We start from the raw sequence: 24656 nt of genomic DNA on the forward strand, positions 1-24656 counted from the left end.
AGAGTTAATGTTGCCTTGGGCATGATTGGATCTTGGGAGAATTCCAGGAAACTTTAAGCAGTATTAGAAAATGAATTTGATTGCGTTTCAACTAGTATCTTCATTCTGAATAGTATCCCAGGAGACAAACTGTCTCAAGAAACATGAAGTTTTTAATATTATGACAATTTAGGGCTCAAGGCAGTTTAGAAGTATTTTACTTTTTGACTTTGCTTTTCATTTATTTAACTTTGAATTTCTAAAAACCAGGTTTATTGTCCTGAAAGTCACTCAGCCGTCTTGACTTTGTTTAAACCTGTATGTCATCATCCTAAAGATGCTGCTTACGTTTTCTGTCCAGTAGTGGCTGTTACTCTGTATAGGTGAATCTCTTCAGCGGTTGCACCGAGAATGCTAAATTCTAATTCTCAGAAGGGGTGCTAGTTGGTGACTTAGGCCAAAGGGTTCTGCAGGTAGACAAGAATCTTTAAAGAGTTGGGATTGCCCATTAGAGCTAGTCATATTTATTTTGTCATTGGGGAAATAGACATCCTAATATTTGTCAGTGATTGGTACTTAACAGAATGCAAATACTTTAAGTGGTTTGAGCTATTGTGATCATCTCGTCTATCTAGAAAAAGAAAAGCCCTACTATTCGACAGTTTTGGCTAACATCAGAAGCAGAATAATTCAAAGGTTAGGTGGATAATTTAGAACTTAATTCCAACCTGTTAAATTTTAATTTCTGGAGGTTTTTTTTTTTTTAAGGAAAAAAATGAAGGCTGGATATTTGATGTCTCACAAACATCATAAGCCTGAGAAAAAAATTCAAAACAAAATATGAATTTTGCATGAGGACTGTGCCCAAGGATATCTATTCCCTGTATGGGAAAAAAGATGAACAAAACCTATGAAAGAACCCTCTTTCACCGATACATTTAGTGGGTTAGCATAGCAGTCAAACTAGTGCCCAAGATCTGCTTTCTGTTCTCCTGGTTGGGTCAGTGCTGGAGCTGCCTCCCTTCCTGGGATTTGGCAGGTCAGCTTTTCCACTCATCTATACAATATGCCAAATAAACTGGAGTTGTCATTCTAATGTCTTAAATTGTAGGAGGCTGATGGCAACAATGAGCTAATACAAAATGCTAATGTCATTCAGTCAGTTCAGTTCAGTTGCTCAGTCGTGTCCGACTCTTCGCGACCCCATGAACCGCAGCACGCCAGGCCTCCCTATCCATCACAAACTCCCGGAGTTTACCCAAACCCATGTCCACCAAGTCGGTGATGCCATCCAGCCATCTCATCCTCTGTCATCTCCTTCTCCTCCTGCCCGCAATCTTTCCCAGCATCAGGGTCTTTTCACATGAGTCAGCTCTTCACATCAGGTGGCCAAAGTATTGGAGTTTCAGCTTCAGCATCAGTCCTTCCAGTGAACACCGAGGACTGATCTCCTTTAGGATGGACTGGTTGGATCTCCTTGCAGTCCAAGGGACTCTCAAGAGTCTTCTCTAACACCACAGTTCAAAAGCATCAATTCTCTGGTGCTCAGCTTTCTTTGTAGTCCAACTCTCACATCCATACATGGCTACTGGAAAAACCACAGCTGTGACTACCATTTAAGTAAAGGAGACCATTAGGATTAGACTGAGAGAGAATTTTTATTGAAGTATCCATTTTCCTAAAAACCGAATTGGATAGAGAAAGAATATTTGAAAGGAAGTTGATTCTAGGCATAAAATTAGAAAGTATGTTAAATTCTGAGGTAAAAGATTGAACGTGGTAGGTATGATAGAGTGGGTGACAAAAACTTGGACATTAGTCACAGGTCTTCTAGTCATTGTGTCTCTGAGCCTCACTTTCTCCAGAGGACTGGATTAGATCATTTTGGGGGTGTATCCTAGCTTTAATTCAGCAATCCTATGAATGTATGCATTTTTCAGGTACTAGAGCCAAATTATTATACATTCTAACTAAAATTTAAATTTAATAGCTAAGTTAAAATCAGATGTACACTTTGCAAGATGTTTTTGGTCTTACAATAACTTGATTAAAATCCTATCTTTATTTCCATGTTAATGCCATTAAATAAGACGAAAGCTTTCAGAACATTTGCAGAATGACTGTCAGTTTCAACAATATGCATCAAAGTACCATATGTACTATGGGGGGAGAAACACTTGAGGGGCTGCTTTGTCAACTGTGAACTGAGAATTGCTTGTTTTTTGGGCTTTTACTGTTAAAATTCTGCTGGCTTTTAATATATACTTTGAAATATAATTGTGTTTGAGAGAGAGAACCTTTAAAAACTTGTAATTTAATTATTAGTAGTCTCCACATTTGGATTGAATTATATAACATAATTAAGCATAGAATTGATAGGTCCTGGCACAGATGTCTTGTGTGTTGGCTGTTACCTACTCTGTTATCAGTACCAGTGATGGTGGTGAAAATAGCCAACAGGATTCCTTTCCTGTGTTTGAGTCATTGTAACTTAACCTTGCCTTGGACCACAAAATCTCAGACCCTGTTATCCCCATCCACATGAGCAAGATGCTTTCAGCACTTACTCCCAAGGCTCCACAGGACCATCTGCTGGGCTAAACAGCGCCCTTGGAGGCAGAAACTGGAATGAAGAGGTAACCTGACAACTGTTGCTATAGACTAGAGCTTCCTCCTCCTGTGGGTTTGGACTGAACCACTGCTCAGAGTCTTTCTAGCTTTGCAGAAAGCTAGAAAGAAGTAAATATATAGTCACCACCCCACTGAATCACCAGGGCTCTGTATTTATCCCTGCTATATTGTAAGATCCACACAGGTAGGAAAGTGCTTTGTTCATACTTAGATTCCTAATGTTTATTTCTCCTACAACCCTGTGTTGAAACAATAAAGAAGGCTCATGGGAAAGAGTGAAGGGCCAAATCCTAGGGTTCATTCTAGTTTAGCTTGGGAGCTATAGTCTGAGAATTACCATTTAGATTAAGCATCTTTAAAAAATTTTATATAAAATTACTACATAAATAGTATATAGTATTTGTTACATACGTGCTCAGTCTGACTGACTGTGATCCCCTGGGCGGTAGCCCACCAGGCTCCTCTGTCCAAGGGATTTCCCAGGCAAGAACACTGAAGTGGGTTGCCATTTCCTTCTCCAGGGGATCTTCCCAATCCAGGGATTGTACCCACATTCCCTATATTGGCAGGAGGATTCTGTACCACTGAGCCACCTGGGAAGCCCTAATAATTATTATATGCAAGTATAAATAATCATATAATGAATCCTTTATGTATCCATCATCTACCCCTTCTGGGATTTTCCATCTTCTGTTGCCATATACAGATGAATTGGGCCTCTTCTGTCTTTCCTCTGGCTTCATGAATGGCTAGTAGTATCATTCTAGAATCTTCTGTATTGAGTGCACAGCTTGCAGTGATTGAGTGCACAACCTGCTGCCTTTATCATTTATCATTTATTGTTATCATTTATGGTATTGGGTGGTGTTCTGAGTCTCGTAAGTCATAGACTTAAAACACTGTTATTCTCAGTAAATACCTTTTTTAGCCTTACAACTCTTGATTATGTATTATCTTTCACTTAGATGTCAAAGCCCCAGCCTCCCTGTTTTGAGGATTGTCTGTCGTATCTTTTCTGAATGAGTCTTAATCTCTAAATTGCAAAAATACATTATTTTTGGTTAGGCATTTTATTAAGTTGATTTGACCACCACATTAAGCCTCGTGAACTGACAAGTTGAAAGGCTTTAGTTTCACTTAAGTTTGAGGAGTACATATAAAACTTTGAAAATAAAAGGGAGAAATTTTAAACAAACACCATTGAATGCATTCAGTAAGCTATTTTTAGTATCTGTATTTTATTACAAAATTAATTCTGATGCTTCTTTACCAGTTAGGTCACAAGCATATGTTTTAAAAGATCCTAAAACAGATGCATCCAGAGTACTATAGTGGGTGACAACTTCTGCTGGCAGACAGCTATTCATTACACTTATACAAATTACGTGGCCATTACACTTGCCTTTATGCCTTTCCATAGAAGAACCTTTGTGCCTTTGGAGCTGAGCACAAGTTGTGATAGTTGTCTTTGAGTCCAAATATTTGTGAAAGCAGAGGAATTCTCTATTTGAGTATACTGATGTGTGTGCAGTTTTTCAACAGTTTTTGGGCACGAATGTGTTGTTCCCATTCATTACTTTAAAGGAAGAGACTCTCTTCTTATAACTTTGATAGAACCTTTTCACTTTATTTTCAAACCCTTATCAGGATGAGTTTCACTTTTCTGGCTCTCTAGAGTGGCCACACAAAATGTGTTAGTTGTACCTTTAAACCTAAGGTGTAGATTATAGACACATTTTCAGTGTGCAGCACAACAGTAGGCATTCTTGTTAAATTAGTTTGAGAAATCCACTTTATTTGGTACAAGGTATGATCCCTCTGCACAGTGAACAAATATATTACAAATCTGGATTGTTTAAAAAAGTATTGCCATTTCATAGTTGCATTACGCTATTGTACAATAATTGTGTTTTTCTTATTCATTTGAATTATATGCACATCACTGAGTCAAAACTTAATTTCTGTAAAGTAATTGAACAGATTTTTCCAAGTTGCCAATATAATGTACAGTGCACGTGTTTAGGTTGACCATGAACCTGTTTGTGACAGTGCTAGACAGAAGTTCCTAGCAGTTGCTCTCTTAGATTGAAATGTCTTTTATCAGTAACTCTTAGATATGTGAAGGCTGCTGTTGTCACAATAGATTAATCACACTGTGCCTTTGCCTGATTTGAGTTGTATTACATTTCTTTGAAAATCATAGAGTGCTAGGGCTTAAGGGTTGTTAGAGCTCCCTTACCCGGCTCTGCTTCTCCCTTTTTTTTTCATACATGGGGAAAAAAGGAACCCAGAGAGGGCAAGTAACACTAATCTTGACCCAGTGCTTTTGCAGTTCCACCATGTCACCTCTTGCTGAATTTTGCCCAGAAGATACTCAGCAAAAAAGAGGTGAAACGTGAAACGCGAGTGATGCTGCTTGTTTGCTGTTTGTCAGGCAGCAGTTACTGTAGACGCAGGGTGGGGAAGAAGGTAAAACCTGGGATTGAGACAAGTTCCTCCTGTTGGTCTGACTTCACCATGCTTCCAGATCCTTACTTGACAAGATACTTGAGCACTTGTTGCCCTGAAATACCGAGGTAAGTCTCTTATCTATATTTCTACATATGTATGAGAAACATTTCCTTGGGCCTACAAAGTAATTTTCTAGTATTTATATTTTAATAAGGCTTTTTGGAAAGTAAATCTGCTATTGCTGATCACTTGCTCCCATGCACACATGCAGCATTCATGTAAGTATTATATTTTCCCCTTACAATAAAATTGGTTTATGCCTTGAGTGAAATGGGGGAGGGAGGTTTACTCATTTATTTTCTTTCTTTTGCTGGTTATTGCCCAAACTAATGGGTTCCATGGCAGACTTCCAGCGTGTCAAGGGTTTCAGAACTCCCACATTTCCTGTAGCAGCTGTTCCAGCTTTGCAGTCATTTACAGTCACTTGGTTCCTCTTCTGTATACCTTTTTGGAAGTGTTTTTTATGGCCTGGACTGTTGATCAGGGAAAGGAGTGGTATTGGGGTGGTGGTTGGTTATCTCAGTTTGCCCTGTTGCTCTTCAATTCTTGCGAGGAGGTCCTCTGTAGGGTTTGGGAGTGGTAGCTTTTTGACCCATCTGAGCTCTAGTTTACTTATATTCATTAAAGTGGAACATACAGATACACCAAATACTGGAATCAGGGGCATTAAGCTCATTGTAATACATTTTCGGCCTTCTCAGCAGGTGGTGCTTGGAAGGTGGAAGTACTTCATGTAAAGTTTTTACATCATGCCACGGCAGTTTGTTACAGTCCATTCTTTAGTCATTTCATTTAGTTCCATCAAAAAGCATAATGCACTTTAACAACTTAAACTTCCTATATCCACTTTTAGGAAGTGGATTTCTACTTCCTAAAAGTGGGAGTCTAATCTCTTCTACACTTTTAGGTTCCATACTACATCAAGCTCAAGATTTATGAAGAAATGCTTGAAAGCATAATGCCAACCAAAATAAATTCAGGAGGCCAAGTAACCATTTGTAGGGATATTTAATTCCTACCAGTCTATGACTGCTTGCTGAAAGGCATCATCTCAGAGTTTTATTTCATATGGAATGACTCAGGAATTGGATAGCTAAGGAGATACAAGAAGGCTGGGATCGGCTTGCAATGTTCTTGAACTTTGAATTGGCAAGATTTGGTAAAGCTGGCTTAGAAATCATTGTTTGACTGAAAGAGGCTGCTGCACTCTGGAAACTTTTTTCTTCTACTACTACCAGGGGCAGAAGGGGGAGAGTTAATTTGTGTTTCTTAAAGTTTTATTTAAAAAAAAATTGAAGTTGTCAGCATTAGACTATATATTAAACTCTGTAAGCTTGGCTGTTGTAATTTGTGTGACTTGACATACATGTACAGGTGCTTTAGGATTGATATCAGCACAGTTTGTGTCTATGTACTAATTATCTTCGGCAATAAAGCAGATAATTGAGGGTAACAGGAACTTAATTAAAGGTACATATACATTTCAGGTGCCTCAAAGTAATCCCCTCACCTCCCCAGTTCCTTTTCCTCTTAGGAAAGTTGGTAAAACCTATTCTACATGCTTTCTAAGCATCATGTTTCAGATAATTTAATATATAAATATATATATATATTTAGCTGATGTTGATGAGTAGCTGTATCTTAAATGTTTTAAAAGATCATATCATCCAGAACATTTGGGGTTGGGGATGGGTGGGTGGTAGATTTTGAGAACAGACCTCTTGAACAATTAACCCAGCCCCTTGGAAGCTCTTCTTTAGTTCCAGGTGAATGTTATAACTAATACGCAGCTGGAGTCAGTCTGTACCATTATTTCAAGTCAAGGGATTGTCTTCTTTCAGAGAGTCAGAGAATATTCAGCAGAGCGCTTATCCCTCTTAAGACTGCTTGTCCTGGGATGGCACTCTGGCAGGACTCTGTCTTACTGGGAGAAGGTCATAATGACCAGGAATATGGCTGTTCCTAGGTAGGTCGTATGGATTCTGGATATAGCTGGAGTTACAACCGCGGCCTTCTTGGACCACACTGACTGTGGGCTCTAAGGAATATAGTGAAAAATGAGTTCAGAGAACAGATTAGCTTTAGTTGCCTCATTGGGCGGGGGAAGAGAATTCTATTTAACTTGGGGAGAGAAACTAAGGACTTAGGATAAGTGTATGAGGGTTAGGACTGAGGCTTGTTCAAGAGATTGAAAACCTAAGTGAGTGTGCTATCAGAATCTCAAGCTCTGGTCAAAACCAAGGGACTTAGAATATCCTACCGGTAGTATTATCAGTGAACCCAGGGACATGGGTTCAACTGGGAGAAAGTAGAACAAGGTAATTTCAAAACTTGCAGACTGTCTGTTCTGATTGTTTTCTGTTTTAAACAGGAATTTGGGTCAACAATCAGTTGAAGAGTGTGTTTGTGTGTATCAGCTCCCCACCCCCAGTGTTTCTGCTTCATACTTAGTGTTTTTTAAAAAGCAGAGTTGGCACAAGAATTTGATTTCTTGTTTGAGAGTGGATAGAGGTGCTGGGAAAGACAGTTCACTTTGAATTTCTTAAAAAAACAACAAAAGAAGGGGATGTTTTCAAAAGGGGGACTGGAGAGGGCTGACTTTACTTCAGATGCTGCACTAGTGCCTTGCTTTCACTAAGTTACTTATTTGAGACACCTACCAACTTCATATATATTTTTATTAGATGTCGACAAGGATGGCACATCTGTGTACGGAGACCCCCTGTGCACAGGCGACTTCATTTCTACATAGCTGCTTTCTGGAAGCTTGCAGGTGAGGATGGGTGGGTCCTTAATTGTGGCATAAGGGTTTTCACTGCTATTCAAGGAACAAGTGCTAGAACTGCACACGGATTCTTTCATGTAATCTGTAAGGCAAGAGAAATTTCTTAGGACAAACAAGGACATACGCTTAAATACCAAAAGCAGAGTACAGTTTATGTGCTATCAGACTTGTGAAGTTGTAAGCGCCTATGACAGTCTAAGATTCACTTACTATGTTGAGAAATGCTTTCTGTGAGATAAGCAGAGTTCTTTTTTTTTTAAAGAAACATGTTTTTGGAGGGATAAGAACTTTTTAGTTTTAGTAGTCAGGTAGAGCATCAGAGAGGGATTAATTCAAGATATTCATAATGTGCTTTCACATCTGTTATTTAATTTTTACAAAATCCTGCAAGGATAGTTGACTTTGCATTTTAGAGGATGATGGCCCAGGGAGCGGAAGTGACTTGCCTAAGGTCACATGGCGCATGAATGGCAGTGCCAGTACTTGAATCCATGCCTCAGGACTCCTTGGCTTGTATGTTTTCTGTGACAAAATTTTTCTGAATTCTTTTTGACGGCTAAGCTTAGGTTCAGCAGTAGGTGTGTGATTTGGCACAAGTGTCAGCAGTCTGGCAACTTTTAGGCAGCCCACAGGTAGTATCCATGCTCTTGCGAAGCTCATGATCAGAGGCAGGGCAGGTTTTAAGCTAGGCTTTGGGAAGTTCCTGCTTTCTAGCAAGCCTGCAGTATATCTTGTGGGGTCACTTACTCCTGTTCTTGTGAATGCTCACTGAAATCTAATTTAGCAGAATCTTTCTCTGATACCAGGAGAACTCATACTGCTTCTCCTAGCATCTCTCAGGTGTGTCATCCCTAAGACTTCAGAGTATATTAGGGTATGAAAGGTTGCAAACTAATTTCCAAATATGAAGCAAGGTAACTGTAGCTCACTGGAGGAAGAAGGTTTTCATTGTGACTGGGAGTCGCAAGGAAAGGGGAACCCTTCCTTCAGTCTATTTTTCCCTTTTGGGGGAAAATTACTGCCTCTTGTTGATCGTTTCAAATGTGGCAGAATTTGCCCAGGAAAAGCAGGAGACTAATCTGGCAGCTCTGGCCCTCCTTCTGAGGCTCTGCCAGCCAGGGGCCTCTAGAAATAAGCACTGAGTTGCAGAGACTTTAAGACAAGAGTGATCTAAGAAGTCTAAATTTCTTTTAAGTGGTAGCAGATGGTGAAATTTCTCTATTTCTCAGCTCTAAATTTCTATAAGTGGTAGCAGATGGTAAAATTTTCAGATGATCTTTCCCTAGAACCACCATAGATTACATTTTGGACTGCTTTTTATCTATGCCTCTGCCTCCAACTTGTGAAATTAATAAAAATGTAAAGAAGTGAAAGTGGTAATGTAATTCAAGAGGTGACTGGAGGTACCTCCAGTGAGGGCAGAACAGTGCACGTGACTGCAGTAGTTGACATGGGTGCCACCACAGGAGTCTTCTCCCACAGCAGGGAACTGGTTGGAGGGATTTACTTTTTTTGGTTGGGATTCCCTGGTGGCTCAGTTGGTGAAGAATCTGCCTGCAGTGCGGGGGACCTGGGTTTGACCCCTGGGTCAGGAAGATCCCCTGGAGAAGAGAATGGCTACCCACTCCAGTATTCTTCCCTGGAGAATCCCATGGACAGAGGAGCCTGGCAGGCTATAGTCCATGGGTTTGCAGAGTCAGATGCGACTAACACTTTGTTAGTGTAGGATTATTTATGTTTGTTTTCACAATTAATGTTTCCTCAATCTTGTACAAACTGCATTCACCTATTAGTTCCTTCTAGTGTAGGCACAGCAGTAATTATCATTTCCCCTTCCGCTTTGCTGCTTATGAGGAAATTGAGGTTTGAATAGGGAAGTGACTTCCCCAGGGTCACACTGCTCGTCGGTATTAAAGCAAGCTCCAGAACCAGGCTCAGAGCACATTGTGTCACAACTTAGCCCACAGTCAGAGAGAGAGAGATGTGAGCCTTGGGTCCGTTCTTAGCTCGTGCCCTCTCTAGCCTAGAACCCTAGAGAGGAGAAAACATTATTTTTAAAAAAATTATTTTCGGCTGTCCTTGGTCTTCGTCGCTGCCCTCAGGCTTTTTCTCTAGTTGTGGTGAGTGGAGGCAGCTCTTCATTGTGGTGGCTTGCTGTGGAGCACGGGCTCTCCGAGGGCTGGCTTCAGTAGTTGTGACATACAGGCTTAGTTGCTCCTGGCAGGTGGGATCTTTCTGGACCAGGGGTCCAATCCATGCCCCTGCATTAGCAGGCTGATTCTTAACCCCTGGACCACTAGGGAAGTCCCGAGAAAACATCCCTGCTAGATAGCAGTCACAGCCAGCCCTAGCAGAGACTAAAGGGAGGCTGGATTGGCCTAACTGCTGGTGAGATGCTCATGGGGGGAAGGTGGCTGTGGGTCCTTGGTCATGACCTACCTGAGCCACATAAAATTGCTTCTAGTTAATACTTTGTTCCTTAGTATAAGTGGATTGGGGTTAATGAAGTCCAAGAACCCCAGCTGGCCAACTGTTCCCACTTGAGGTTCTCTGACTTTACCAGCCAAGTAGTAAGGCAGTATATGACTCAGCTGCTCATGTGGAAGCTGAGGCCTTCCAGTGTTGCTTAAAGAAGGGCTACTCCCTGAGTGGCAAGTCCTACACCTCGCCCCTCCTCCCCATGCAGGCACATCCTTTTGCTTTGGTTGGCACCTGACTCAGTTACATATTTTCTAAAATTGGATAATTAGTGATAGCTCGCTTTATAGCACATGTAGCTGGTCTCCGCTCACTCCAGTTAGATCATTTGATTCTTGTTACATCTGTGCAGGGGGCCCAGGCAGTAAGGACTAGTATTACTACTTTAGAAATGAGGAAGCTACAGCTCATAAAGTTTGCCTAATGTTAGTAAGTTAGGACAACCCCTACCTTCTCTGATACCCAGTCAAGATGTTTTCCCCTCACACCTTGTTACCCTATCTATGGGCTTCTCTGGTGGCTTAGATGGTACAGAATCTTCTTGCAATTTGGGGGACTGGGGCTCCCTTCCTGGGTCAGGAGGATCCCCTGGAGAAGGGAATGCCTGCCCACTCCAGTATTCTTGCTCTGAGAATTCCAGGGACAGAGGAGCCTGGCAGGCTACAGTCCATGGGGTCACAGAAGGGTTGGACCTGACTTAGCCACAACTTCCTCTCTTATATCCTAACCGCAAACTGTATCTGTATCTAAAGACACAGTTCACCCTCAACAAGGAAGGTGTTTTACCTATGGGGCCCAGTTCTGCTGAGAAAGCCAAGCTGTAGGCTTTTTGTGGACATCCCATGACCAATTGTTACAGCAGTGGGAAAGCCTTGACACTCTAGCTCCTTGCCTAACAGTGATTCAGCCAACCAGTAGTGCTCCTCTTGTATCCACCAGAAAAGTTGGCTGCTTTCAAGTTTGGGGGAAATAAATAGTTTGCTCTGTAGCAGGGAATGCACCTAAATGAATACAAGAGAAGCTGGGTTTTGTGGGAATGGGGGCTAGTCTCAGGGAGCAGCTGTATCATCCATAAAGGGGCCAGAGGTAAAGACAAAATGATGGAGAAGAGTGTGTGCGCATGTGCGTGTGTGATTTGAGGTAGCGTTGGGAGGGTGTTGAAATATAGAATAATCTGGATTCTACTTCTGAGGACTGGAGGGAGGGCAAGGCCAGCTGGAAGACTACTTCAGGAAGCTCCTCCTTTCTCCAGCTGAGTCATCTACCTGCCTGCCCTGCGGAGGGCGGGGCCAGGGGAAGAGAACCAGCTGCTCTAGGACACTTCCTCATCTCTTTATAGCCCCACTTCTCTGCCAGTGTCTGCACTTTGGGCGTGTTGCAAAGAAAAGGGAAGCTTCAAACAAGGCTACCCAAGCTCTGGGGAGTCACTCTTTCAAGGCCTGTAATTAGCATCAAGCCTGCAGATGTAGCCCTATAATGCCCTGGCACTGCTTCTCACATAGTTCTTACCTCTCCCAAATCACATACAGCCACATACCATCAGAGGCAGAAGGGGTCTCTGAAATGAGCTGGTTGAAACATCATCTTATAATGGAAGCAGCAAATCCAGAGAGGGAAAATGACTTTCCAAGGCCACCTTGTGAGTAGGATTTGAACTTAACACTAGCCTTTGTTGTTCAGTCACTAAGTTGTGTCCGACTCTTTGCAACCCCATGGACTGTAGCCCACCAGACTCCTCTGTCCATGGAATTTCCCAGGAAAAAGTACTGCAGTGGGTTGCCATTTCTTTCTCAAGGGGATTGCCTGATCCAGGGGTCCAACCTGAGTCTCCTGCTTTGGCAAGCGGATTCTTTAACTTTGATTCAACAGGGAAACCCAACCCTAGCCTTCTCTTTTCTTCTCAGCCTACTCATATTAGGAGGCTGCACTGCCTTTTCTCTTCCTGGGCCCTGACTTCTCAACCTTTCTCTTGATTGAGAGAGAAGGACTGGGGAGAGGAGTTGGGGAGATCTCAGGGCCATAAGGAGAACTGGAGGGAGGGGGAAAAACTGGCTGAGAAAAGTTTTCAGGATGTCAGTGAGCTCCTGACTACCTTGGAAGCCAAGGTTGCTGCAAGAAGACATCTGGAGGTTGGATTAGCAGGGGGCATACAGGTGGGGAAAGTGGCAGCAGCAGGACTCAGGATTTCAGGATAAGGGTGATGGAGACTAGTGGGGAAGATTTCTTCTATAGCACTTTGAAATGCATGATGTAAGTGCTGTCATGAAGCAGTTTGTTGGAGAATAATTGTGCTGAGGGTCGGGAAGGGGAAGGAGAGATGGAAAGGTGTTTAGAGATAAAATGGGGTTAGCACGGCAGTATGAGTGGTCTCATGCAACCTCCTGGATGACAGTGAGGGGAGGCCTTCAGGAAGTAACGGAAGAAAGGGAGCACTGACTGATTTACATTAAGATTTAGCATGTATTCCTCAACTAGGGATTGAGCGTGGGCTCCGGCAGTGAAAGTGCCAAGTCCTAACCACTGGGCTGTCAGGGAATTCCCCCATAGAACCCAAATCTTTTAACTCCCAGATCAGGTCTCTTTCCCACTGAGTTCAGAGAACACTAAGACTCTTAACTCTGGTAACCACTGATTTGGTCTGGCCCAGTAGTTTTAGGAAACAGTTCCATTCCTGGTACATAACTTGTTTATTGAATGTTTTTTTGGGGACAACCAGTTGGTGCGGTTTATTCCATGTCTTTGATATGTGTTTCTGTAAAGCTCTGACCTGTGATGTTCTGTTTTCCTCTGGTTTCTGGTGTGTTGATCCCTAATACCTGTTGGTACAGTTGTGCCTATATAGCCCTCTTTTCTGTCCAATTTAGAGGATGAGATTTATAGTCAGGGTGATGAAATGAAACCTGGCTGCTAGCCTGCTCGGCCTCCCCTGCACTAAGACTCAGATGTATGATCCCACAAAACGAGTGAATGACGCCGAGGCTGGGACACTGCTGTCCTTAACTCTTTCACATTCATGGCTGCGAGTAACAACTCCTACCACAATGCGCAGGACACAAAGTGCGTTGGGAAGTGTGTGCTCATGTACTGAGGTGTCTGGGCCTGTCTGAGTTCATTCAAGCTTGAGTCATGGATATTCTCAGAGCTGTCAAGGGCCCTTAGAGATGTTTTTCCAGTTTCCCAGGCCTCTTTAAGAAACAAGTCCAAGATCATGGTGATGAAATGGTATAGTTGTCTTTTCTGTTGTTTAACTTCATCTACTGTGATGGTGCTTGCTCTCATTCGGGTGGTCTAAGTCAAAACAAAAAAATTGCCAGAATGATGCTCCCAAGGGTATAGGGTTCTTTGGCTGCCAGGAGCCTATGGGTGGCCTCCTGTCCTCGGATCGTTCTCTTGGGCAGTGTACATCTTAACATGTACTGGTGGAGACTTGTTCTTCCTGCTCTGTTCAGAACACAGCACTCACCGCCACCTGCCCCTAGCACACCCTACTTCTAATAACCACCCCACAAAGGGCTGTATATGACTAGCTCTCCTTGGTTAGGAAATAGTTGTGTCTCAGGTATATCTTAGGCTAAATCTGATGGGAAATCTAAGTCCGTCTAGACCAGTGGTTTGTGTTAGGTGATCTGCTATATGAATTACCCTGAGGCACTCAGCACTCTTGATCTATTGCATCAGAATCTTGGGGAGGCGGGGTGTGGGCATCTGTATTTTTTAACAAGCTTTCCATGTGATTCTGGTACACAGGTAGATTTAGGATATCCACTGGGATCGTTGCTGTAAGTCCTGTCTCTTTCAGTTTGGTTGAGTTTCTTTTTTTAAAATTCTATTTGGCTATGCAAGATCTTAGTTGTGGCAAGTGGGGTCTGCTTCCCCTACCAGGGATAGAACCTAGGCCCCCTGCATTGGGAGCATAGAGTCTTAGGCACTGGATCACCGGGGAAGTCCCTGGCTGAGATTCTTGAATACATTTCAGAGACAAAGGGACAACTCTGTTACATCAGTATAATCCTGTATAGTATGCAAAAACTCTTCTAATTTGTGATTTTTATTGCATACTCAGGATAACCTTGTTAGACAGTAGGACAAGCATACTTATCTCAACATTGTAATTGAGGAAACTGGGCCTTGGAGAGGTTTGTCATAGTTAATAAGTGATATAATTTCAAAGCCACCTATTTCATACATTGTATCATTTTAAACCTAGGCCCTAAGCCTGGGAAAGGACCTGACCTTTCATCTGTGGCTTCATCTGTATACTTCCTAGAAGGATGATCTGACTTGCAGTTCTCACGTGCTGGGGATTAGTCCTTGCTTCCCTCCTCTATGGGACAGAGACCTCGTAAGGGTGGAGCATCGCACAATAGTAACACTAGGTGTCATTTTCATTCCTTTTGCCCCAGAAAGCCTGCAGGTGCAGGGTGGCATTCCTCGCCAGTGCAATGACAGGAGGCCTCTGGGGCAAGTAGATAGACTTTATTTCAGATTTCATAATCAATTGAACTCATACTAATTGGTAGGATAATGACGTTCTGCATTTCCGAAGACATTTAGTTGGCATCTATAAAAAAAGCCACAAGCATTTCCTAAGCAGGTGCAACTGAAATCAAAAGATGAAATCGTTATTATTGATTGCTCCTCCTGGGCAGAGCTACCCAGCCGTCCCAGGTTGTGTGGTCTTTAACTTTTTTGGGGAGTAGGGGGAAGAAATTCGTAGTTTTGTCTCTGGTAGAAACCCTGTCAATTTCAGATTTGCATCCTTTATCTTTCTTAGCCTTCCTAAGGGGGCATCATGATTAGATACTCTACCTTTGAAGCCTTTGTCCATAACGTATGTGTTCTGACGTCTATCCATTCCACAAGCACCTGCATAAAAATAGTAAAAGGAAAGAAAAATAGAGGGGTGAATGAGGTTTACTTAGACTATGTGTATTCTTTTTTTTTTATCCTGTTCTTTCCTACCCAGAAAATAGTTCTTTAGTGCTAGAAAATTACTCGGGGTTTAATCTCCTCTAAATCATCTTGACCATACGAGAGTTCTTTAAAAAGCTCCTAAGCGTAAGTGGTGAGCTCTATCACCCCCTGCATATTTAGCACTACTGCTCTGTAACCTTTTTGGGGGGAATGTTTTCCTGGAGACGATCACAGGCAGTTCTGATGCCACCTACAGTCACTCTAAGTGAAGTTCCAGGTTCCAAGAATATAGGATAGGGAATGAATCAGGACCAGTTCTTAGCTTGGGGGAAGGGTGTATGACTCCAAATCCCAGTTCTGTTGGACTTTGGAATGGAGGTGAAGACTTTCTCACCTCATAGTTCTAGTCTTGCCTGTCTCTCCCCTTGTGGATCCAGTGCTCAATTGAGGGGAGCCAGAGGCAGCTGAGGTTCTTGATTAGTCCTCTGTATAGGTTATATAGTCATTCCCAGCCAGTCAGCTCTTTTAGTCCCCTGCCCCACTTTTTTGGGTGGACTCTTAGCACATAATTGAGAGTTGTCTTTGAACAATATTACCAGTGTTTTTCAATCCCAAGGATTTCTTTTTTCCCTTTTGGCTACCACAGTTTATCCTAGGCTCCCACAATGCATGGTCCTCAGCACCAGCCAGAGGCAGGAAGGACATGAAACTTCAGGGACCAAGCTCAGGTTCTTTGCTGCTGGTGATCCCAGAAAAGAAAGTATATGATATTTTGAATTCGGACAGTAGTGACTTGAACTCACAGTCAAAGCCATTTTTTCCCCCCAGCTTTTAACTGAGGCTGCGGTATTAGTCCAGGGATGCAGCAAGTGCTTACTAAGATACAGTTAGACTCCACTTAACTCTCCCCAGTTAAGACCAACTGAAGACCAACACATGGCCGTTCCGATGCCTCCTCATGCCTCCTCCAGTTAGAGTTCCCTAGTGGAGTTTGCGGAAGCCTGCTCCTCCCTCCCTGCCCTCCACACAGCACTGAGCGATGGAGCAGAGCCAGGTCCAGGTCTGCTCAAGGTTGCTGTTCTTCTAAAGGACCCATAGGTGCCTGTGCCCTTTAGGAACAGCACTGCGACAGTCTGAACCCCTGGCATCACTTCAGCACTTTATTCTGGGACCAGGGCTTCCGTTGCCCTCCCCGAGGGATGGAGGCCAGGCTATTACAAGGTTAGCCCCGTTTTATAGAACAGAATACAGACTCAAAGAAAGGCGATGACTTGTCTGAGACCACACCAACAAGTGAGAAGTTGAGCTGCACACAGAACCCAGATGTCCTGACGTGCTCTCTCCCACTGTTCACCAGCCCGCCGCGGTGTAAGCCAGAAATGACGTGTGGTGGCTGAGGGGACAGAGCTGGGCTGAGCCCAGAGGACGCGTCCAGGTGGAAAGGGGACAGGGTGGTGGTTGTGTGTGTGTTGCGGGGGGCGGGGGGGGGGCATTGTATTCTGTGGGATTGTTGAATATTCTGAGCACTGCTCAGGGGGCTGACAGCCAGGAGCACAGCCTCCTGGGTATAAGCCCAGGGTTTCTGAAGCCCGTACCTGGGTAGATGAGTTCAGACCTTTGCTCTTCTTACTGTCCCTGGACCCAGAGACCTGCAGGGGTTGCTAGAGCTGCATTTCAGTTGAGCTCTAGAAACCAGCTCGAGCCTGAATTTAGGCCCCGAGGGTGTTCAGGGTGCCCTCAAGGGCAGGGGCACTTGGTTGGGAGCCCAAATTCTGTTTGTTCATTGTACCTACTTCGGTAACTCCTATCCCACCTCCTCCCACAGTAGGGACTGACCTTCAGAGTCTCCTTTTTGCATCTTTTCCCAAGCTACCAGGTTTGAGCCTAATATGTGGGCACAGAGGATGTTGGTTAACACATCTGGCCTCAACTTCTCTAGATCCCTACTGGACCACCTGCCCTTTGACCTAGGAGTGCTTGGTCTGGGCTCTCCCTCTGGGGGACTTTGGGCTTTTTGGCCAAACTCTCTGTCAACTCTGCCATCCACACCCATGGGCCCAAAGATGTGGCCATCCCCAAGTCATTTCTCAGTGGTTTGGGGTTGTATTCCGTGCTGCAGGGAGTGTGGTTATGCTGGGTTCCCTCCACGTAAAACTAGTTGCAGTTTGTACATATCCACTGAGCATGATAGTGGGAATGATTGAGGAATCCAGATAGGTTTCCTTCTTTCCATGGGGAACTATCTAGGCTTGTCAGAGGGAAGGGGCTCAATAGGGAGAGTTTTGGGACCATGGGAGTGGGTTAAGGGGTAGGAAGGGGTTTGGGGTAGGGGCTGGGTCTGGTCTGATAGGATGACCTCAGGGGTCCAGGGGATAGAGGGTAGGGCTGGGAGTCTAACCTGGCGAGTGTAGCTCAGCGGGGCGGCTGAGGTGTCTAAGTTCAATGTAGAAGTCTTCGGGCGGGTACCTGGCCTCCAGGGCACTGATCTGGAAATGGGAGTCTAGTGAGAGGAATGACAGGGAGCAGCCATTATTCCCAGGGCCCTGGTATGGCAGGGGAGGGGTGGGAGGGGGGGCAAGAGGCAGGGTGGAGCAGGTTGAAGGGAATTAGGGCTTCCGTGTGTAGCATCCAAGGGAGCCTAGAGCCAGTGGGGTCGGGGGTTTGCAAGAGCTGAGGCCAAATGGCCTTGCCTGTCTCTCACCCCCATCCCTCACCCCACCCCCCACAGGAATTGGTGTCCCCATGGCAGTGGGAAGAAGCCCTTGAATGGGGCACTTTGGTAGTAGGGCCTGGCTCAGGCAGCGGGTCCCTTTCCCAGATGGTAAGTGCATCTTTTGCCTCCAACCTGAATCCCCCACATCTGGGCCCGAGCTTTCTCCCTTGTGGTCCTGGGTCACAGCCACCCTCTCATATCTCCTAATAGGAATGAAAGGGGCCCTGGACTTCATCTACGTATGAGAACTGAAATAGGGGCTTGGGTTTCCTCCCCACACCCCTTTTTCCCGGGGGAAATCATGCTTAAGATTTATCTACTAACTCTCCCTTGGAGCTGGTACAGGGCCCCTGTCAGTGTGGGAGAAGAAGATGGCGGACATGATGGCCAGGGACCAGACTCAAACCACTACTGACCTAACACGTTCACATAGCTGTAGGGGGTCCAGCCTGCAATGTCTCTGTCAAGGGACTTGTTACTGAGCTGTTTGGAAAGCAGGAGAACAAGTTAATATCTAGTGCCCTTGAGATGCCCCTGCCCAGCCTTTGCTTTTGCCCACCCGCATGTACCACCCCTGTGATGACCCTGACCCACCTAGGTGCTAGGTCGTTGGATGGAAGAGGTAAGTGTTCCATGACAGGCCACCATGGTGTGGCTGGGCCCAGGGGAAGCCGAGCATATGTCCCCATCTAAGCTGTCTGGCTGAAGCTGTAGGGCTGCCAGGCCCCTGGGACAAAGGGGAGCCAAGAACTGACCTGAGCCAAGCTGGCCCTGATGGGGGAAGCAGGTCAGCTGGGTGGGGCTAAGCTGCGGGAGACAGGGTGTTGGCAGTGTCTCAGCTGCAGCATGAGGCCATCTCCAGCAGAGGGGGAGGCACTGAGGCTGCCTGCAACATCAGTGTCCCCTCTGCCACCTGATCCAGGCTGAGTGGGAGAGCCTCCCTTTCCTGTGACCAGGGGGAGGCGTCAGGATATGGTGTCCCTGTGGTACTCCTTCCTGCACTCAGCTGCCCTTCATGTCAGGCAAGGATCGTTGTCCTCATTTCACAGCTGGGGACCCGAGTCCTGCTCGCAGGCCCTGCGCATGGTCACAGAAGAGCTGGGTCTCAGCTCCTAGACCCGTGTCTTTTCCATGTCATCACAGCTGCTTGCCCCTGCTACACGTCTGCTAGGCTGAGGGTTCCTGACCACACAGAAGCACTTTGGGGCCCTAGGGTGAAGCGAGCCAGAGGACCACCAAGTGGGCTGCACGGTAGTAACTCCACCCCCTGACTTAGTGAAAGAGGGTGGCTGGTACTTCGCTGTTAGAATGAGAACAGGAATGACAGGGACACAGGGACTTGGCCTCTTATCCCTGGCATCCTTTGCCTCTCGTCTGCTGTAGCCTTGATAACATGGCTGTTATTAATCAAGGGCCTCCTACTGGGAAACTTCTGGATTCCTTTCCCTTGGCTCCTCAGATAGGCCTAAAGCTGTGAAGCTGGGTGTGGAGCTGATGGTCACAGGCTTTGCATGTGGACCTCAAGGCCCCCTTGCATGCAACACTCCTATTCCATAGGAGAACCGAAGATGAGAGCCCTGAAGAGTGGCCTTTGGGTGCTGGCTTAGTAGTGGCTCTTGGGGCTGTACGGGGTCTGTGTTGTTGTTGCTGGGGGGGAGTTCAGGATGCATTCCTACTGGATCTGTGGTCTGTGGATGTTTTCTCTGGGGCAGAGGAGGAGAAGTGATCCCTACAGCTCTAAGGCACAGGCCTGGAGGATGAAAACTGTGCTCCTGTACATGTTTCTGTTCCAGGACAGAGTTGCAAGAAGCCAGGAATCCTGGGATTATACCACCACCACCACCACCCCCCAACCCCCCATGATCCATGGTGTGTGTGTGTGTGTGCGTGCAATGTGAGCCCTTTGACCTTGTGGTCTTTGGGGGCTGTTTTTCATTTCTGAACTTCTCTGCCCATTATAGGTCCTGGCACACCAGGAGCGGGGGTTAGTACATGTGTGTGCTGAGACGTCCTTGCCCAAGGGCCTGTGACTCATCTGAAAGGACGTCTTGCCATCAGCCAGTGTTTTGTTGGAAGCTGTGAGGGAGGGCCCTGTCCAGGGTGGTACACACCTGACCTTGAAGTCCTGCCCGACTCCGTCAGTGGGAACAGTGGCTGTGGCTGATGTTTCCATGTCCCCTGTGGTGGTTCTCGTAGCAACACATGTTGTGGGTGTGTACTGATAACGTCGTGTGTCCGGATACAGGGACGTCAGGTGGTACCTGAGCACTGGTACTTACTCTCTGCACTCATGGTGCAGAGTTACCACACATGGTGCTGGTAACACGCTGCAGTGGTGAGAGGTGGGGTGTTTTGATTATATATGTTAACATGAGGCAAGAGTGGTCACGTGTCAAGTATGTCAAGAAGGCTATGGATGGTCACATGACTTGGCAGCCGCTCGTTACACACAGGCTATGGGGGTGTATGTTTCACTCAGTGATGCTGTGGGCTGGTTACACGTGATGTGTACTGATTACACGGTCTGTGTTGGCTCCATAGAGCCTGCTGGCTTCATCTTACATGCTTCCCAGAGTGCATACGTGGGATCACAGGGCTGTGTTTATTGTATTGGCAGTGGTTCCGTGCAGACCCTGGGTAGGGTAGTGGTGGTGCAAACTTCTTCCCCGGGCAGAGGGGACAGTGGATGGGGACTGGGAGAGTCAGGGGCCCGGTACCTTGGTGGGGCTGTTCCTGTCCAGAGTGCTGGCCTGGCTGGTGGCAGGCCCCCCGCACGCCAGTGCGTGGTAGCTGGAATTGGAAAAGCACTGGGCATGGCTGCTACTTTGAGACAAATCTGGGAAGAGAACAAGGTGCCACATACCATCACACCCCTGCCCCTGGCATGAGACACCCCTAAACTGACGCCTTGAGAGTGCTCTGCAAAGAGAGGCAGCCAGGCCCCCATCCCCCGAGCTTCCTGGCATCTACTGCTCCCCCTGGAAACCTGCAGAGCCTGTCTTGCCCCTTCCCTTGCGTTGGCCCTGCTTGCCCGTGTGGGCGGTGTACCAGCATGAGAAGTGTTAGTCTGACAGCCTCAGCATCCTTGAGTAACTGTGTAGGGCTGAGCTGACCCTGCTCTGCCTCCTGCAGGGTCAGGTCCCAGTGAGGCTGTAGAGAGAACCCCACTCCTGGCCTTGCCCTCCTGTAGATCCCAGGACTTCCACACTGGGCGCGGGAATCCCAGTGGGATGGGCCGGGAAAACCCAGCCAACCTTGCTTATTATAGTCAGAAAGTCCCCAAATCTACAAGCTTTGGGGCTTCATCAGAGGACCTCAGCTTTGGCTGAAACCCAGGGCGGCACCAGGCCAGCAGCGCTCTCAGGAGGCAGGGTCTGTGCCTGGGCCTGTGATGTGCCTTGCATAGCACAGGGCTGGGAAATGCTAGGCCACACTCAGCAGGAATGACGTGTCAGCAGGCTGACACGATCTCTGGGCTTTCTAACGCAGCCATGAGCAGTGGAGCCAGATGTGGAGAGCTGGCATCCTGTGCTTCCCCCGACAGGCCTGCCCTCCTGTGGCTCAGGGCTGGGGGCAACGTTAGGGCATTTTGACCTCTTCAGTTTAATGAAATATGAAGCAAAAAGCTGTTCTTATTTCTAAGGCAGCAGTCTAGGGTTAGGGGAGAGGAAGGGTTGGCCCAAGAGCTCCATCCCCACCCTTCTCGGACTCCCAGATCGAATGCCTGCTGGCATTGATACCACATTTGTGAACAGGCTGGCTTGAGGGACATTGCCCACACTTTCAGCGCTGTCCCATCTCACTGTACAGATCAGGCCCTCCTAACTCTGGAAACTGGGAGGGAGGGGTGCTCTGAGGCCTTCACCAAGGAAGCAAAAATGAGACGGCTTGGACAGTGGGCCCCAAGGCTGGTTTCCTGAGGTGGTGCGGACATGAGGCTGGGGAAAGGGTCCCCTGCAGCATTTAGGAAAGTTACTGCTTCTTGTGGGCGTTCCTGCGACTGAAGCCCAGTGAGAAGGGGAAGCTCTGGAGAAATGAAAGAAAGCTGCTAACCATAGCTGTTCAGAGTGGGCTCCCAGGAAGTGACATTCCCTTTCCAAGTTAGTGTCTACCTTTCCAAGTTAGCTCCTGCTGCTCACTGCCATTCTGTCTCTAGGGGCTGAGCAGCCAGCCCTGCAGGCACCACCACCACCCACCTGCAGCAATAAACCTGGGGGTCCCCAAGAACACCACATGGTTCCTGCTGGGTTGTGTGTGTGTTGGGGGTGGCAGCGGGCGGTGCTGGGGGCATAGCTCTTACCTGAGAGGGAGTAGTCAGTGCTGGTCATCCTCATGGCGGGCGTGTAGGAGACGCGGGGAGCCAGGTCCCGGCCCTTCTCTTTCTGCCGCCGCCGGCGCCAGGCAAACAGTCCCAGCAGCACCACGATGAGGAACAACAGGAGGACGATGCCCGTGACAGCGCCCACCGAGTGCCGCTCTGCACCCAGCGCTGGGCTGATCTTGGTGTAGGGATTCAGCTCCTCCATCATGAGGGCAGCTGCAGACAGAGGGAGCGCTGAGCCGGAGGCAGGCCTGCTTCCTCCAGGCTCCTCTCATGTCGGGAGACCCTGGTTCAGGTCTTGGCCCTATTCCTCAATCCCTTCAGCATCACGTGTTTGGCCGTGTGTTCAGCTGTCTACCAAGGTGGAGTCCCACCCAGGGTCATGACAAGGAGCAAATGTGATCAGAGATGGGAAACGAATAATAGGTGTCTGGTGAGTATTTTACTTTGTTCTAAAACTGAGTTACAGATATTAACCCATTTGATCTTCTTAGTAGCCCTATAAGGGGTGTTTATAAGTCCTATAAGAAATAAAGACTAATCATTCCGCTTTCACAAATGAGGAAACTGAGTCACTGAAAGGTTAGGTAACTTACTTGAGATCACACAACCAGTAACTGGTAGAGTTGGGTTTCTCAGGAGTCAGGAAAAGTTGGATTCAGCCCCCTCCCTGTCTACCAGCTGTGTGACTCGGAGCCCTCGGTCTGCCCATTTGTAACACGGGGACAGTAACCCCACTGTGAGCACTAGTGACAGACTGGCGGTGAGAGCTGTGAGTGCTGAACCAGTGTGCTCAGGACTACTGCCCCTAAAGCATCGCCCCTCAGTGATACATGTGCGGGCTGGCCCCCATCCCCCGTCAGAGCGCAGTGGAAATGGCTTTTGCCCCTTTCCTGGACTGTGGATGCCTGCGTGCCCATTCTCGTCCCTATCTCCTAGAACCAACAGCAGAAACCATTCATCCAGTGCTCGCTTACGAACCAGGCACCGTGCTGAGTCCTGTACTCACATAATATCAACTTGGTCGTCACAACTACACTCTGGGGTCTTGTCTGACCATAGACTGGAGCCAAGGATGAGCCCCTTTGGCCTCCTTGGGTCTCAGCAGAACCCTGTGTCTGCACTTTGCGTGGGGATAACAGACCCCCCAGCAAAAGGAAGTGACCTGCCCAAGCACACCTGGTGGGTCATGGCAGGACCAGAATCTGGCAGCACTTCCAGCTCGTTCATCTCACCTTTCCACAGCACTAGCTGCGGTTACCCTTCCTTGGCTCGCAAGACTTGTCAAGGATGAGCAGAGGGAAGCAGTGCCTGAGAGGCTGCCTGCTCCATCAGCCTCTCTGGCACCTGAGTACCCCTCCCTAACCCACCCCATTCCACTCCCAGTCTCTTCCCAGATGTGAATAAAAGGAAGTCACAAAGGGTCCTTAGGCAATTCAGTCAGTCCCACTGGAATCTCCCCAGAGCCTGCCTCCATGGGACCCTTTTCTAGCCCCTGGGAACTCTGCCGTCTGTGCCTTACCTTGGTCACACCGAATCCCTTTGAATCCAGAACTGCAATAACAGGTGCCAGTGACGTGGTCACAGGTGGCATTGTTCATGCACTCACATAGCTGCTGACACCCATAGCCAAAGGTTCCTGGGGCACACCCTGTGAAGCACGAAGTGGAGGTGGCAGAGAGCCTGCGATGTGCTTACTCTCCACCCCGCCATCCCACATGCGGGCAGCGGTGATCATTCTGCCTCACGGAGTAAGCCAGGGAAGTGGCTTGGGTGGTAAAGAATCTGCCTGCAATGCAGGAGACCAGGGTTTGATGCTTTGGTTGGGAAGATCCTCTGGAGAACGGAATGGCTATCCACTCCAGTATTCTTGCCTGCAGACGTCCACGGACAGAGGAGCCTGGCGGGCTAAAGTCCATGGGGTTGCAAAGAGTCGGACACAGCTGAGCTATTAACACTTTCACTTTCATGGAGTAAAGCCTCTTTCTCTGTAGTGCGTGATGTGTTCTGGTTTGCCACTTGGGGCAAGATGACACCTATAGCCCTGTGTGGGGGGATGCCCACCCCTACCTCCTCACCTGGTCCCTATTTACACAGCATCCTCCAGCGTCAGGCCCCAAGCTGGGTGCCACAGGAGTTTCAAAGAAGAATCAAACAAGGTCTGCTTCAGTTTCTCTCATTAAGCTCCTCCTCCCCCCGGTAAAGCCTTTGCTCGCCCCAACTTCCCCATCCCCACCCCAATAGGAGGAAGAAACTTCAAACATCAATGTAGGCCCAGCCTTCAGGTTTTCTCCTTGGGAGCTGCTCCCAAAGTCAAGAGAACA

General features: G+C 46.9%; 1 protein-coding gene across 18 annotated transcripts in view; it reads right to left on the bottom strand.

Moving 5' to 3' along the window:
• Window positions 1-3678: 3678 nt before the first annotated feature.
• The window catches only part of MEGF11 (multiple EGF like domains 11), a 384547-nt gene continuing 363569 nt past the window's right edge, over window positions 3679-24656 (bottom strand). For 2 of the 18 annotated variants that reach the window (XM_070468651.1, XM_070468649.1), the window contains exons 19-26: window positions 23855-23983; window positions 22312-22548; window positions 20729-20847; window positions 18428-18494; window positions 17697-17798; window positions 15194-15250; window positions 7782-7988; window positions 3680-7159 (exon numbers count right to left, since the gene is read on the bottom strand). In XM_070468651.1, the coding sequence (XP_070324752.1) occupies window positions 6999-7159; window positions 7782-7988; window positions 15194-15250; window positions 17697-17798; window positions 18428-18494; window positions 20729-20847; window positions 22312-22548; window positions 23855-23983 (1079 nt within the window). In that variant the 3' untranslated portion in view covers window positions 3680-6998. Of the gene's footprint in view, window positions 7989-14844; window positions 14985-15193; window positions 15251-17696; window positions 17799-18427; window positions 18495-20728; window positions 20848-22311; window positions 22549-23854; window positions 23984-24656 lie in introns of those variants that run through there. The other 16 variants (XM_070468659.1, XM_020876841.2, XM_070468652.1 and 13 more) reach the window with 15 other exon arrangements.

The sequence above is a fragment of the Odocoileus virginianus genome, chromosome 6 (genome assembly GCF_023699985.2).
Source record: "Odocoileus virginianus isolate 20LAN1187 ecotype Illinois chromosome 6, Ovbor_1.2, whole genome shotgun sequence".
NCBI lineage: Eukaryota > Metazoa > Chordata > Mammalia > Artiodactyla > Cervidae > Odocoileus > Odocoileus virginianus.